The sequence below is a fragment of the Montipora capricornis genome, chromosome 14 (assembly GCF_036669925.1).
Source record: "Montipora capricornis isolate CH-2021 chromosome 14, ASM3666992v2, whole genome shotgun sequence".
NCBI lineage: Eukaryota > Metazoa > Cnidaria > Anthozoa > Scleractinia > Acroporidae > Montipora > Montipora capricornis.
Genome location: NC_090896.1, coordinates 40,748,384 through 40,763,383, shown reverse-complemented (window position 1 = coordinate 40,763,383; position 15,000 = coordinate 40,748,384). Strand labels below are relative to the sequence as shown.

The 15,000-nt window shown below is 40.2% G+C and overlaps 1 protein-coding gene across 1 annotated transcript in view; it reads right to left on the bottom strand.

Annotated features, from left to right (window-relative positions):
* Window positions 1–15,000, bottom strand: part of LOC138031979 (uncharacterized) — a 56,830-nt gene that overhangs the window by 31,266 nt on the left and 10,564 nt on the right. Inside the window, exons 6-12 of the mRNA XM_068879570.1 lie at window positions 14,635–14,853; window positions 14,077–14,362; window positions 13,816–13,972; window positions 13,327–13,740; window positions 11,757–11,924; window positions 5,431–5,541; window positions 22–138 (exon numbers count right to left, since the gene is read on the bottom strand). Of these exons, the coding sequence (XP_068735671.1) occupies window positions 22–138; window positions 5,431–5,541; window positions 11,757–11,924; window positions 13,327–13,740; window positions 13,816–13,972; window positions 14,077–14,362; window positions 14,635–14,853 (1,472 nt within the window). The remainder of the gene's footprint in view (window positions 1–21; window positions 139–5,430; window positions 5,542–11,756; window positions 11,925–13,326; window positions 13,741–13,815; window positions 13,973–14,076; window positions 14,363–14,634; window positions 14,854–15,000) is intronic.

Below are 15,000 nucleotides of genomic sequence, written 5' to 3'. Positions count from 1 at the left end.
AACCCACGCGTATTTTTATACCTCAATCCAGCTGACAATTCCGTTGCAATGGGGCGATGTATTCCCTCCTCCGCTAGAATGCTTGGCTGAAAGTATTACTATTGGATAATTATTGTACGTCCGCGTAAAATTCACGTCCTGTAAATAAATCACAAAATTAATCAGCTTCAACAGGTTGTGTTTCCTTAAATGTCTCTCTCATGGCGACTCAAAGTGCGGTGTTTCTATGGCGAAAATAAAAACGCTAAATTAACGAACAAGTTAATCTCCACTACAATTGTTTTTATTTGTTTTGTTTTGCTAGAAACCTTTTTTACAGGAACGTTGAGGCTGAGATTAAACAAAATTTTAATAACCCATTAGAAGGTTTGGCACTAAAATGCTGTGTCGCGTATTAGAAATATTATGGTACCAAAAGGATGACAAATTATTGCTAAACAAGATGCGGTCATTATTATGACGTTATAAGTTACCTTTGCAACGGAAAAGCCCTGTAATAACACGCTTTATTTTGTCGTTAGTTGCACATATATCAAAAACAAACTCGGTGACCCCCATTTTTTTATCGCTGGAAAGTGATCAGAAGGCCAAGATGAAGCTTTCTGCAAAATAGAAAATATCCTGCAACGGTTGGTCAAGACAACGTGATCATAGGCGTTGTTGCAATATTTCGGCTGGCCAACACCAGCCTTCTTCAGGTTTATTGAATGGATAAATGCTAGTAACAAGATCTTTATATTTGCCGGAAATGAGATAAAAAGGCTACGTGATGTGTTATAAAAACGGAAATGCATAAAAAAGAGGAGAGAGAATAATACATGATAACAAGATGAAAAAAACAAAAGAAAATTACAAGGTAGCTAAACTAAATTACATTTCATCTCTTCTGTTAAGGCCTGCAGGCTCCAGTGTTTTTCTTCTGTGTATGAGGAATTCCTCACGAGCCTTTCTGATGGAGTCACGACTAGTGTGCAGTTGTTCGAGCGGTATAAGGATCATGTGATCCTCCGCGTGACCACTGGTCAGGAAGTGTCGTGAAACCGCAGTGGGGGTATAACTAGAAAAGGGGTTTATAATAGGTCGCCTATGTTCATTAAAGCGGTCTTTAAGACGACGTTTGGTCTCTCCGATGTACTGAAGATTACATTTAGTGCACTGAATCATGTAAATTACATTAGGGGTTTCACAAGCAATATGTGATTTCATTTTAAAGGTTTGTCCAGTACTATAAAAAGTATATTCATTACGGCCATCCTCAATAAAAGGACAGGCGGTGCAACTAGTTTTATTGCACCGAAACGAGCCGGATGGAGACCCAGGTTGGTCGGTGTTAGTAGGTTCCGGCAATTTAGCTCTAACTAGTACTAACTAGAATGTCACTAATGTTTTTACAACGCCGTTAGGCTACTAAAGGGAGATTAGTAAAAACATTTTTACAGCGACCAGATGAATAAAGCACTAACTAAAGGGAGATGTTGGTCGAGATTTCCACCAACAACTGTTGGTGGAGTGTTGGTCCACTGGAGTGTTGGTCCACTGAGTGTTGGTTAGCGACTGTTGGTGGAGATTTCCACCAACAGTCGCTATTTTTACAAACAATGGCAACAAAATCAATACATCTGTGGATGAAACTATCTGAAATTACTAACCCAAGAATGCCGCAGGACAATACAAGCACTTCAAAAGGAACTTGTTATCAAAAAGGAGCTCTTGCGTAAGAACAGTAGTGAAGAATCTTTTAATTATTATAATGATAAGTTAGCCTCTATGGCCCATTCTTTAGAATCAGTACTTTTTAACCGTCGACTCCGTAAAAACCATTTTACACGCCAGTATCACCCCACTAACCCGAACCACTCAACTCACAATCAGTCTCAAATACATTCTACAAACCACCCGACGCCATCCTCTCTTCAAAACCACGATAACATACGACCACGTAGGCGACGACAAAATACTAAACGACTACCCACTCCTAACACTAACACACCTCTTGACTCATTTTCCGTTGTCACACTCACGCACGACGAAACGCAACTTCTAGCAAGAGGTCTTACTTTTTGCCCCACTCCACGACAAATCAACTGGTCTGAAGTTAATGCAGACTTTGACGAATTCGCCCGTTGTTTACGCATTACAGAATTTTTTCATGATAACGTATCCAGCGACGAACCTAACCCCTTCCACCCTAAAAGTGTTTGGACACCCCCGACTAACAGAGACGATGGACTTAACGCCTTTCTTAATGCTGTAAAACGTGACTTGTTGACCTCCAAACCCAACCGCGTATGTGACAATCTCCCTAAGACAGAACGTGACGCATTACGTCAACTTAAACAAAGACACGACATTATCATCAAGTCGGCCGATAAAGGATCGGCGACTGTGATAATGGACAGATCCTGGTACATAAACGAATGCAACCGACAATTGAATAACCCAACCTTCTACGAACAACAAGGAAAGGACAAGACTGCCATGATACAAAAAAGAGTTGCTGAATACGTTAAACGCATGTTTAACAACAAACTTATTGACGTAACAGTACCTTGTACAAAACGACCCCAGACCTGGACGCTTCTACATACTCCCCAAAATCCACAAAGTAAACAATCCTGGACGACCCATAGTTTCTTCTAACAACCACCCCACAGAACGTATCTCTCAGTTTGTTGACTACTACCTAAAGCCATTAGTTCACACTGTTCCGTCTTACGTTAAAGACACTACTGATTTCCTTAACAAACTTGCCAACTTGAACACAATAACACACTTCCCGACAATGCCATACTTGTCACGCTTGTCGTCACTTCTCTTTATACCAACATCCCCCACAGTGAAGGTATTGATGCTTGCCGCTTTTTCCTTCGCAATCGCAACGATAAGGACATCCCCACGGAAACTCTTTGCGACCTCATACAGATCATCCTCAACATGAACAATTTCACATTTAACAACAAACAATACCTACAAAAACACGGTACTGCTATGGGCACCAAAATGGCTCCTTCATTTGCCAACCTTTTTCTTCCCAAATTCGAACAGGACGCGCTCACTAACGCACTGTATCTACCTCATACATGACTCAGATTTCTGGACGATATTTTCGTTATTTGGACTGAAGGTTCAGATAAACTGAAAGTATTTGTCGATTATCTCAATAACCTTCATCCCACCATTAAATTCACTTGTTTGCATTCCCTCACTAATATTTTATTCCTTGATGTGATGGTCTCACTCAAGGATGGTCCCATAGAAACCGACCTTTACACTAAACCCACTGACAAACATCAATATTTACTCATCTCCTCATGCCACCCCACCCACACTAAACGTTCCATTCCATATAGCCTTGCACTTCGCCTTCGACGCATATGCTCCGACAATGACACTTACAAACAGCGCTGTAAGGAACTTATGGACTACCTCGTCAACGGAGGTTACTAACTTAATTTCCTTAAAACCCAGATACGACGTGCTTCTGACATTTCCCGGAACGACGCTCTTAAACCCAAACCTAAACAACAGACAGATACTGTTCCGTTCGTCATTACCTATAACCCCGCTTTACCTAACATATCCCGTATAATTCACAAACACTCTAACCTGCTTTATTCATCTGGTCGCTGTAAAAATGTTTTTACTAATCTCCCTTTAGTAGCCTAACGGCGTTGTAAAAACATTAGTGACATTCTAGTTAGAGCTAAATTACCGGAACCTACTAACACCGACCAATCTGGGTCTCCATCCGGCTCGTTTCGGTGCAATAAAACTAGTTGCACCGCCTGTCCTTTTATTGAGGATGGCCGTAATCAATATACTTTTTATAGTACTGGACAAACCTTTAAAATCAAATCACATATTACTTGTGAAACCCCTAATGTAATTTACATGATTCAGTGCACTAAATGTAATCTTCAGTACATCGGAGAGACCAAACGTCGTCTTAAAGACCGCTTTAATGAACATAGGCGACCTATTATAAACCCCTTTTGTAGTTATACCCCCACTGCGGTTTCACGACACTTCCTGACCAGTGGTCACGCGGAGGATCACATGATCCTTATACCGCTCGAACAACTGCACACTAGTCGTGACTCCATCAGAAAGGCTCGTGAGGAATTCCTCATACACAGAGGAAAACACTGGAGCCTGCAGGCCTTAACAGAAGAGACGAAATGTAATTTAGTTTAGCTACCTTGTAATTTTCTTTTGTTTTTTTCATCTTGTTGTCATGTATTATTCTCTCTCCTCTTTTTTATGCATTTCCGTTTTTATAACACATCACGTAGCCTTTTTATCTCATTTCCGGCAAATATAAAGATCTTGTTACTAGCATTTATCCATTCAATAAACCTGAAGAAGGCTGGTGTTGGCCAGCCGAAATATTGCAACAATGCCTATGTTCACGTTGTCTTGATCAACCTTTGCAGGATATTTTCTATTTTAAAGTTTTTTTTTGGTGTGGTCACGATCTATTTTGATCCAACGTAGAGCAAGTTTTGATCGTACACGGTTTTTGCAGTGGTTTAATCCTTTCTGCAAAGTTTAAGAAAAATGTGTACAGCGGATTCTTAGCCACCTTATTCAGTGATCTTTTAAAGGTGGCTCTGATCCTGCAGTATAGAATTTTTTTAAACTTTGCAGACAGTTTCATCTTAGCCTTCTAATCACTTTCCAGCCGAGTTTGATTTTGAGATATGTGCAACTAAACCCAAAATAGAGGGTGTTTATGCCGGACTTTTCCAATGCCAAGGTAACTTATTAGGTCACAGTAATGACCGCATGTTGTTCAGCAACAATCGGTGTTTCATGTGGTACCATAACATTGCTGTTACGTGATACAGTGTGTGTTGCCAATCTTTCTAAAGAGAGTGTCTCTTCAAGGTTAGAGCCATCTTAAAATTTAAGCGTCAAATTAAGGTGGTAAATTTTGTAAAGGATAAAAATAGTTTTCCTATTGCATGATACACATATAATTTTGTAATAATAAGCAATTCTTTTTTATAATCATTGCAAAATAACTTCAACACGGCGTAAAATGGTACTCATGAAGTACGCTCAAGATGCGAATTTTCTCAACGTCACTGCATCTAGTGATTACCATTTTCTAAAAAAACAAGTGTTTAAGGATGACGATATACGAATGAAGTAATTATGCTTATTGCTGCAAGAAAACATACTGATATCAGGAGATTCTGATAACACTGCACTGGGAAATGTGATTTCGGTCACCGCAGCTCGGATTGCTAGCCTGGGAAAAAGTGGAAAGTGTGAATATGATAAATGTTCCGTTGACATAACCAGTGAGATTTAGACATTAATAAATGCTACAGTAATCTGCAAAGAAATAGGCACGTGGAAATGGTATTGGTAGCCACTTGCCCTTATCAAGGAATTTTTTCTTTTATCATTATTACATTTTCACACCTGGCAAAAAGCGAAATTGTTACTCTTGGAAGGTAAGATCTCATTTGTAAAATTGACATCATTGTGCTCTGAGAATAACGGTCTGTGTAAGGTCTCGAAGGCCAACCAATTCTGAAGAGAAGAACAAACAAACAAGTAACTCAGTTTTTACTCGAATTTACTCTCATTACCTGTCAGTCGGAATGCAAAGAACTCATGATGGTTTGTATTAGGAGATGTTCTTCCTCCTTGAATTCTCTCGCTTATTACAGGCTTTTTAATCGCAAAATTACTGCAGGAATGCAGATTGGCTGAGGTGGCGCACCTTTTTTGTTATTGAAGAGCTAAGGCACTTTTCGTAATCAAGAGGGCATGAATACTTGATCCTGATTGGTTACCAGTTGCTCAGCCAGAGCAAGCGAGTTTAAGGAGAATCTTTATCTACATAAAAAAATGCGTTTAATAGTTATTTCTGTTGACAGCAACGATATATGGAATTAATTTTAACAGAAGGAAAGCGCGTTTGCTGAAATTTTAAGACTTAATTGTTCATTTGTTGCGGAATTGAACTGACTTCCCTCAATAAGTTTGCAAGTTTATGCGATAAACATGAAATCGCAATGTGCCAATCGGGCAATTTTGTGAAAACTTTAAAAATACTCGTGAACTTAATCCTGGATTAACGTCAAACCCATGCAATTATACACATACACATACACAAAGCACTTAATGTCTGGTCCCGCGGGAAACTAGTTAGTTTTGTTTTCCCTCGAGTCCTGATGTTTCCTTCGACTTCGTGTCTGGAAACATCAGGACTCTCGGGAAAACAAAACTAACTGTTTCCCTCGGGACCATACATTAAGGGTATATTGACCCATCACAAATTGCAACAGAAGGTTTCTCTTTACCATTGATCTCAGAAAAGTACATGAATAAACATATTAAAAGTCTAGAACAGTCTAAGAAGGGGAAGATAGAAATTTTATTGAGACCATATACCATTCACAAGGACAGCATGAAAACGAGGTTAACTTCAGTAGCCTACTCAGGGTTCGTACGCTTTTCACCTCTTCAAATTCCATGACCTTTTTTGGCTTTCCATGACCTTAAGTTTAGCTGTCACGTAAGAAATTTTAGGATATTTTCTGACATAACTCATTTCTGTCCGTCAAACTTCCGATTGTTTGATAGAAATCCGTCTTTATTTCATTTTATCCCTGCTTTGACAACTGCAATGATTTATAATTATACTTTCCCATGACCTTCCATGTCCTACCATAAAATTCCATGACTTTCCAGGCCTGGGGCCCGTTTCTCGAAAGTCCCGAAAACTTTTCAGGCCGAAAAGCCATTAGTGAAATTGCTACCCACTTGTTTTGGAAAGCCGATCTTTTAACATGTTCCTTCAAGCTAACTAAAAGAAACACGTCTGTGAAGTTTGACGACTTAAATCCTCTCCGTTCTTGAAATACAAAGGCGATTGTGACGGCCCGTAAAGTTTCGGGATTTTCAAGAAACGGGCCCCTGGTAAATAAAATTCTTAAATTCCGTGACTTTCCAGGTTTTCCATGACCTGTACAGGGTTGTCAACCCCCAAACTCTTCAAATACTGAGAATTGATAGGGATGGGATGATAGATGACGTCATTTATGATGACGTCATAGTGCGTCGTTTATGCAAAACAAAGTACTCTGTCAGAAAACTTAGGCTAAAGTTAAAAAATAAAAAAAAAACGCGCGATAAAGATGTCATTGGCATTGCAACATTTGATTTGATTGGTTTATTTCGGACCAACCACATTATTGCTCAAATTTACAATCCGTCAATAGCAAAGCTTGCAAGAACGATTTATCGGAGTTTATCAGGAAAATAAACGTTTTTAAAATTTTGTTGTTACCGATGTTAAAATAACTCAAAATACGCAAGGTATTTGAAACCTTTTGTTGTGAAAGTCCATTCTCACTGGAAATGAGAAACTTCGGTGATTATTTCTGGAGATTTCAGATCGCAATCAGCAGATTGGGAGATTCAGTCCAAAATCTGCTACTTTCATTTGTATTTTTTGGCCAAAAGGTCACCATTGTTCAAAGTTCAAAGTCAAATGAAAAGGCATGTGAATAATAAGTTGTAGCCGGCTTAAGTTTAAGTTTTCTCATAAATATAAATAATACAAAGTTGCTCAAGGTCAGCATGAACGTGAGGCTAAATACAAAGCACCATGTCGTGATTTAGTTGCCTGTCATTTGTAAACGGGGAGTAAGGATAGCTTGGCGGTTATCAACCGTGCCTTCCACCTCTGCGACCCAGGTTCAACCCTCGGCCCCAAGGTCGCGTATGGACTGAGTTTCAGTCGATCGTAATCTGACTTAGAGGGTTTATCTTCGGGGACTCCGGAGAAAAAGCGACTTTCAGTCACTGACATCGGGCTGCGGGAGGATACCCTCGATGGGGTAAACCTGTGGCATCCTTTGCTTTCCTTGAATTGAAGGAATAAAGTTGAATTAAATTAAATCATGATTTACTGACACCACTGAGATAAAGACAGTCATCTCTGAGACACCTCAGCAAATACAATTTCAGTAGGGAAGGATGCATATGTCATGAATCACCGTCATCTTCACTACTGCTTTCAGAGTCATCTGGCTTTAGAGAGTCTACACTGACTACAAGCGGCTGAACATTTGAGGTTGTGTTTCTGCAGGTGCACTTAGGGCTGATGCAATCCGCAGACCAATTACATCTGATTACGCAAATGATAGCTTCAGGTGCTGGAGGTAGATGGGTCATGACAGGGAGAAATGATCCATTACAGGCCTTCCACCCCCATTCCTCCGTTGACACGGTTTCATTGATCCCCTTCCACTGTTGGACTTGAAAGTAAACACGACAACCATGATACATTGCTGCTGCTGATGTAGAACCTTCGGTAGCTAAGAGAATCCAGGCCTTCGTCAGATTTTCCATTATAAAGACATACCAGAGCCTTTTCACCTGCTGCGACAAAATCCTTTTTGGGGGCACATTTGTCGTTAAACGCATTCGCCTGGTCACGAAAGTGAGAGCTGACAAGGAACTTCTTCAATTCCATGGAGGCGAGAAGTGGAATACATACATACGTAATTGACCTCTCCCCTTAGAGAGAATCAACGAAAGTACAACAACTTTAAAGAATCTCAACTGGCCGCGGTCCAACTTGTAGGATGTTTACAACTACAGCCGAGAGCTTGAACTAGGGTCTACCAAGATCAAATTCGACAATTGTTCAGAGCCGGTCTTGAATCTGGGATCTCCGCATCTCAAGGCAAGTGCCCTAACCACTGGGCCGCACTGCCTCCTTTGGTATCACATCCAAGGATGGCTTGGATGAACAAAATGTTGTTGCACACCTCTTCCCCAAGCTTCTCCTTCACAACTTTCATGTTCCAGATGCGTCGTCTTGTTGAATTTGCCCTTGGCTCAGGCTTACAATCAATTCATGGGTGTCTAGTTTTGTGTTATGGCACAGTAAATAAGCAGATCGGTCTCATCCACCACAAGCACAGTGTCTTCTCTTCTTGCACTTTCCACAGCTGTCTGATCTATCAGGAGATCAGCATCTGCCTGTGAGTGGCGTGTTTGACAATTTACTTTCTGAAGAGAACTACTCAGCGAGTTGCAGTGTTGCTTGAATTTGGTCTTTCTTCATTGTCAGTTTTATTTCTTCAGAGAATGTAACGATTGTCGCAGTTTTCCCTCCTGTTCGCTTCTGGTGCATCATATCTTTTGTGGAACTGCTTTGGTAACCATTAAATAATGACAATTGCAGCACCATACTTCCATGTCATGTACTGGATATACATGTCACAGATTTTCCTATATGGAGGAAATCCTTGTGGCCACAGAATCCGATGAAGGAGTGCCACACCATCAAGCACACATTGTACTTCACCTTTTGGACCAGTGGGAACTGAAGGCAGCTTAGCCCAGATGTCATCTGCCAATTTTGTGGCTTGAGAAGCATCAATGAAACATCAAACAAAGATGTTGGATAGCTGCACAGCTCATATTGGAACATGACTTTCATGTCACCCACTGTTTCACTTTAGCTTTGGGTAGCAACATGCATGTTAATACCCGTATTGCCACCCAAAGCCAGCCCTGATTCAGGCTATTTAATTAAGGAAAATAAGATATTTTTAACTACTGAGTTTTAAGGCTAATCAGTAGAAGAATTTTTTTTTTTTTATAACATTAAGATTTTTGAATATATGTTGTGGTTTAATTTAATTTTTGGTTTAAATTTCCTCAAACCGGTTTATAAATTTTAAACCAGCGTGTTTTTAAACATATATACCCAGATAATTCGGAAAAGTAGTGAAGGGTCTGAAAACTGCGTAGACATTTTGAAACCACATTGAAGAACGTTAGAAGTTTACTGGTCTGAGTAAGAGTTAAGTGTCATATTGGAATGGGTGTCTGGAAAACCCGAATAGCAAAAAGCGAATAGTCGCGAATAGCGAACAGCGAATAGTCGCGAATAGCGAATAGTACGAACAGTGCGAATAGTGGCGAATAGTGGCGAAAAGTGACGAAAAGTCTTCAATAGTCACCGCCTTATGCTGAACAATCTCGTAATCAAAGCAAATAATCTGCTCACCTGTCGTCGAAAGAGAGTTTCGTGCATGCTTTTACAAACACTCTAAAGAAGAACAAACGTCAAAATGCAAAAATATAATCACTTTCATTAATACATCAAGCTCATGATCATCTCCTCGCACAGTGGCGCCCGAACATAAATTTTAGATACTCACATTTCATCATCCTCATCTGTTCTGTCCGATCCGGCGAGACACGTTCTGTGAAAAGGAATAAAATCAAAATGTGAGGCAAGTGGTTTGTGATTAAAGAGACAAACGAGCTACTCTGATAACCGTTGCGTTACTTAATTATACAAATTATACAAATAAGCAACAGGATTTCAGTGCATTTATTACCTTTTCTTCTCAGGGCTCAAGCTGTCCTTCGCCGACACATGTCTGCTTTTTTAGCGGGAAAATCCCATCCAACGTTGCTGCGCGGTTGACCAGGAAGTACTGGGTACCAAATTTTCGTCATTTCGTCACAATCCCCCCCCCCCCCCCCTTCCACCCGTATTTGCCACTATTTGTTACTATTCGTCACTATTCGTGACTATTCGTCACTATTCGCAACTATTCGCCACTATTCGCACTATATTCGTACTATTCGTGACTATTCGCTGTTCGGTATTCGCGACTGTTCGCTGTTCGCTATTCGGGTTTTCCAGACACCCTATTGGAATAGCATAAAGATGGAGGATTTATATAACTTCTATCATTTTTGTCAAAGTTTGTTTGAGAATTATTTGATAATTAAGAAAAAGTCACGGTCCCGTAAAGTTTTGAAATAAAAAAAGTGCGACTACCTAATGCATTTATTATTATTATTATTATTATTATTCTTATTATTATTATTATTCTTCTTCTTCTTATTATTATTATTATTATTATTAGTAGTAGTAGTAGTAGTAGTAGTAGTAGTAGTAGTAGTAGTAGTAGTAGTAGTAGTAGTAGTAGTAGTAGTAGTATCTCACCTTTCATGACAGATAGAACTTCTGGACGAGGCAAAAAAGCCACTTAGAAATTTCTACAGACGTGAACTGCCCGTTAAACTTCCCTCCTAACAAAGGTCTCTTTTCTTTCTTTTGCGTTTGCTGGGCTGACGAGTAAGAGAAAAAAGACCTCTGCCATGGGTCGAAACTCACTGTATTGAGCTTGCACGGCGCTTACTTAGCGATCGAATCCTCACGTGATGGTTCATGCGTGGGCTCACTTAACAACAGTGGGATCAATTACTGTAAAGGAATGCTTGGGACACAGTGGGCTCAAGTCACAGTCAGCAAACATATCATGGGGCATGCGGATTAAAGAGTGCAGCCCAGGGCGGTCGGGTAAGAGCGAGTTTCGAACCATTGTAGAAACCTTTTTAAATAATTCCGACAAATTTTAAGACATTCAATCGTTGGGTGCCCCTGAATATAAACTACTCAAGGTTTCATCAGTCAGTCTACCCACGAGCTTGTGTCACGCAACAGGCTGGCTTGATTAGGCGTGACTAGAAACGGGCAGCTAACGGTTTTCATGATTTTGAAAACAGTCAAAAACGCGATCGTTGCTGTTGTTGTTTTTGTTTGTCATGAGTGGAAAGAGAACGAAAAGTTAAAAGTGGAACCTTTTTCTCCTTGTACGACAAAACTTAACCAGCTATACATATATTCTAACTACGGAACAACATCTTTATACCCCGGTACAGATCATCAACAAATCACAAAATTAATACGCACTGCTCACCACAGAAATGTCATCATGAACTCCTGCAAAGTTCTGTAGTTCTCGGATACAAATCTTAAAAGAACGTGCAGATACGTCTTCTAACCAGACACTGGCTGCATCATGCTTCAGACTTGATCTATAGTGCTCGGGTGTTACGAAGACAGTTGGTTGTGAAGAGAATTTCCCCTGATAATTTCAAAATTAAAGCAAACATCTAAATCCAACAAGTATGTTTTTTTAGACACTGCTAAGGGGAAAAACACTGTTGAAAAAATCTTGCGCAAATGCGGTCAACTGGTTGGGTGCAAGAGGCGATAGCACGCCGAGTTGAAGAAGTTGTTTGGCTTAAGGTCTCGGTAAAGGTAAATTGAGGCGTCTCGCTCAAATTTCTTGCTTTTGCAAATCTTGAATCGGTGGGCTGTGAAGAATATTTACCCGACAAGAACATCTTTAAAAAAGTGATTTTAAAACTGTTCAAGGCGCGCTTCTTTGCTTCCCACCACAATCTCCGCGCGAAAAATGATTGACGTATCAGGTCAATAACACGGGAAAGGATTGGGTGGCTATTGACAGCCTTCACGAGCGATCTGCTACCTTAACGCGTGCCCGAATGCTGATTGTGATCTTTAAATAGGGAGCAGAGTAATTTAGCACGATTTTCTGCGGATTTATTTCGACGCCATCATTACATCTTCTCGAACCTTCTGTTCCTACAGGTTTTAAGAAATCGCTTCCAAATTTTCAGTTATAATAGATGATTTTACTACGCTAAATAAGGTGTGAGGAATTTTTCGTTTGTCTAAGGAGACTTTTTATAGCACTATTTCCGTCGAAATTAAGTATGAGATGAGAGTTTCGACTTTGTAACACAATCTCGTTTACCAGAGCCTCAGATCGACCCAAGGCTCTGGGAAACTCTATGCAGGAGATAGCCAAAATTGGCTATTTGAACCTTACGGCACCTGCTCACTTCTTGTGCTGACATGAATGCACCACTTTAGAGCCTGGCGCTTCTGATTGTTCTTCACGAAAACCAAAAGCTCTTTTCCCCGTCAGTCAAAAGAGGAGCTCTGGTGTCGAGATTGTTCGTAACGTATCAAAATTCCTCACACGGTATTGGAATTCATCTGTGACTAAGATGAAACAAAAGGCAATGTTAAATACCAAAAATCTAAAATTTTATTCAAAAAATTCAATCTATTAGCTTTAATATGATATATAGTTTGAACCTACACAAAAAAAAAAATAGCGACGCGAGAATTTTTCTTTTTCTGCGGACACATCATTTTCTTTTAAAGAGACCTTAATACTTCATTTTTAAAATCAAAGAGCTCAAGTAATTAATTTAATTCACGAAAGAAAAAGCGCTGCTAGCCTGCAATACCACCATTCTTTGCATGCTGACGCATTTAAACACACTTTCAAAATCTGTAGTGTTACCTAAGGCGAATTTGCACGCATACGTCCAATCTGTTTTGTGGTTGGTGAAGGATTGTCTTTAGAATTTTTAAATTAATCATTAGGTCGCTCCTCGTATATAGGCAAGAAATCTGCGGATGAAAGATATCATTGTACTGATTTTACTTACGCTTGGCAACGTGACAGTCTGACAACTAGTTCCAGTCCACCAACGGGAGAACTTTTCCTCTCCCGCAATTCCTCCGGGAGGAGCTCCCTGATGAGCAACCCAATCCACAGTAGCAAAGCTATCTGATGGGTAATCATTTCTTCCTGCTCTAGTCACACATGCAGTGAATTGAGTACTGTTCACACTTTCAACCCAATGAGTGGTGGCTTCATGGACATATGCTAGGTCAGAGTAGTTCACATGATTCACAGTAAGTTGTATGAAGATCTTTTGATGAGGGTAAAATACGAACGGTTTAAATTGAATGGTTTCACACTGATCTTCTGCCCAGGAAGGGTGATTCTTGAACTGATGTCTACCTTTCTGCAAAGGAAACCCAAAAAATAAAAAATAAAAACGAGAAGAGTAAGTTGGCTATTAACTAAGTTTCTTTCACAACTGGGTATAAACGAGTGTGCATAGATTCGTCTTTTGATGATGTTTGCATACCAGTTGCATCATATTGTCAGTACTAGTCTTGTACTCAAGGTGCTCTTGAAGGCCGATCGTTGTTGTCATGTATTCCAATTCCAGTTGTTTTAGACCCCTCCCCCTTGCCCTCGTGGTACGTATAGAATGTCTACGCCTACTGCGCCAGTGGCCACGTCTGCATCAACATTAAATACGATAACATAGGTAGCACATACTGGTTAGTTGCAACTACCTTAGAGTGGTCTGAGAGTGGACTGGACCAAATAATCGCTAATTAACCTGCGCAAGTACTCCTTCGACGCGTTCCTCAGAACAAAATTATGTTCCTGCTTGGAGTTCTCTAGTACACCCAGAAACGTGTAGGCACTTTCTTCTCCAAGGCTCTTGATCGTCTTCAGCTCATCAATTTCCATATTTTCCGTTTGCTTTACACACCCTCTCTTCGCATGCACTACCGCACATTTTTGCTCATTCCATTTCAAAGCAATGCAGTCCATTCCTAGCTTTACGATTCTCATGACTCTTTCTAAGTTGCTCTCCGAAGATATGCATACAACTTCAAATCCTCAATGTATAACAGGTGTGTAACCTTTACAAGAGATTGGTTTTGATAGCTTGTTGTAACCGCTTGTTGTAACCGCTTGTCAGGGTTCTCCAGAAAAAAAGCACGAGTGCTCCTTACATGAATCGATCCCTTGAGATTTTCTAGACTTTATTCTTGAACCCTATAGTCATCTTAAGCTTTTTGAAAGGAATTTTTTTGGGACATATATGATTTACAGTCGTCCTTGCACATTCTCGAGCGCCTGTTCATAAAACCTTAAGACGCGTATGTACCTGCACAACTTCCTGGGTGATAGTGGGTGTAGTTGGCATGCGTCTGACAAATCTGTTTCTGCAGCAAGCACAAGTTTCTGAATGTACGACCATTAGAAGCACACATCTCTTCTTGATAAGACGGACAGCTGCTTTCACAGACGCAATCGCACCGTTGGGGAGATAACGCTACTGGTTTGCTGTGATACTTGCAGCTTGCATTGTTGCAAGGATCATAATCTTTAGAAATACCAAAACAAGAACAACAAAAATTAACAAACTCCCCTACAGTCACGTAAAAAAACGCTACCATATGTAAATGTGTGTAATTAACCCAACACGGCTGAAACTGGGACCAGCGTCTCGATAATCTGCTTAGTAGGGAGG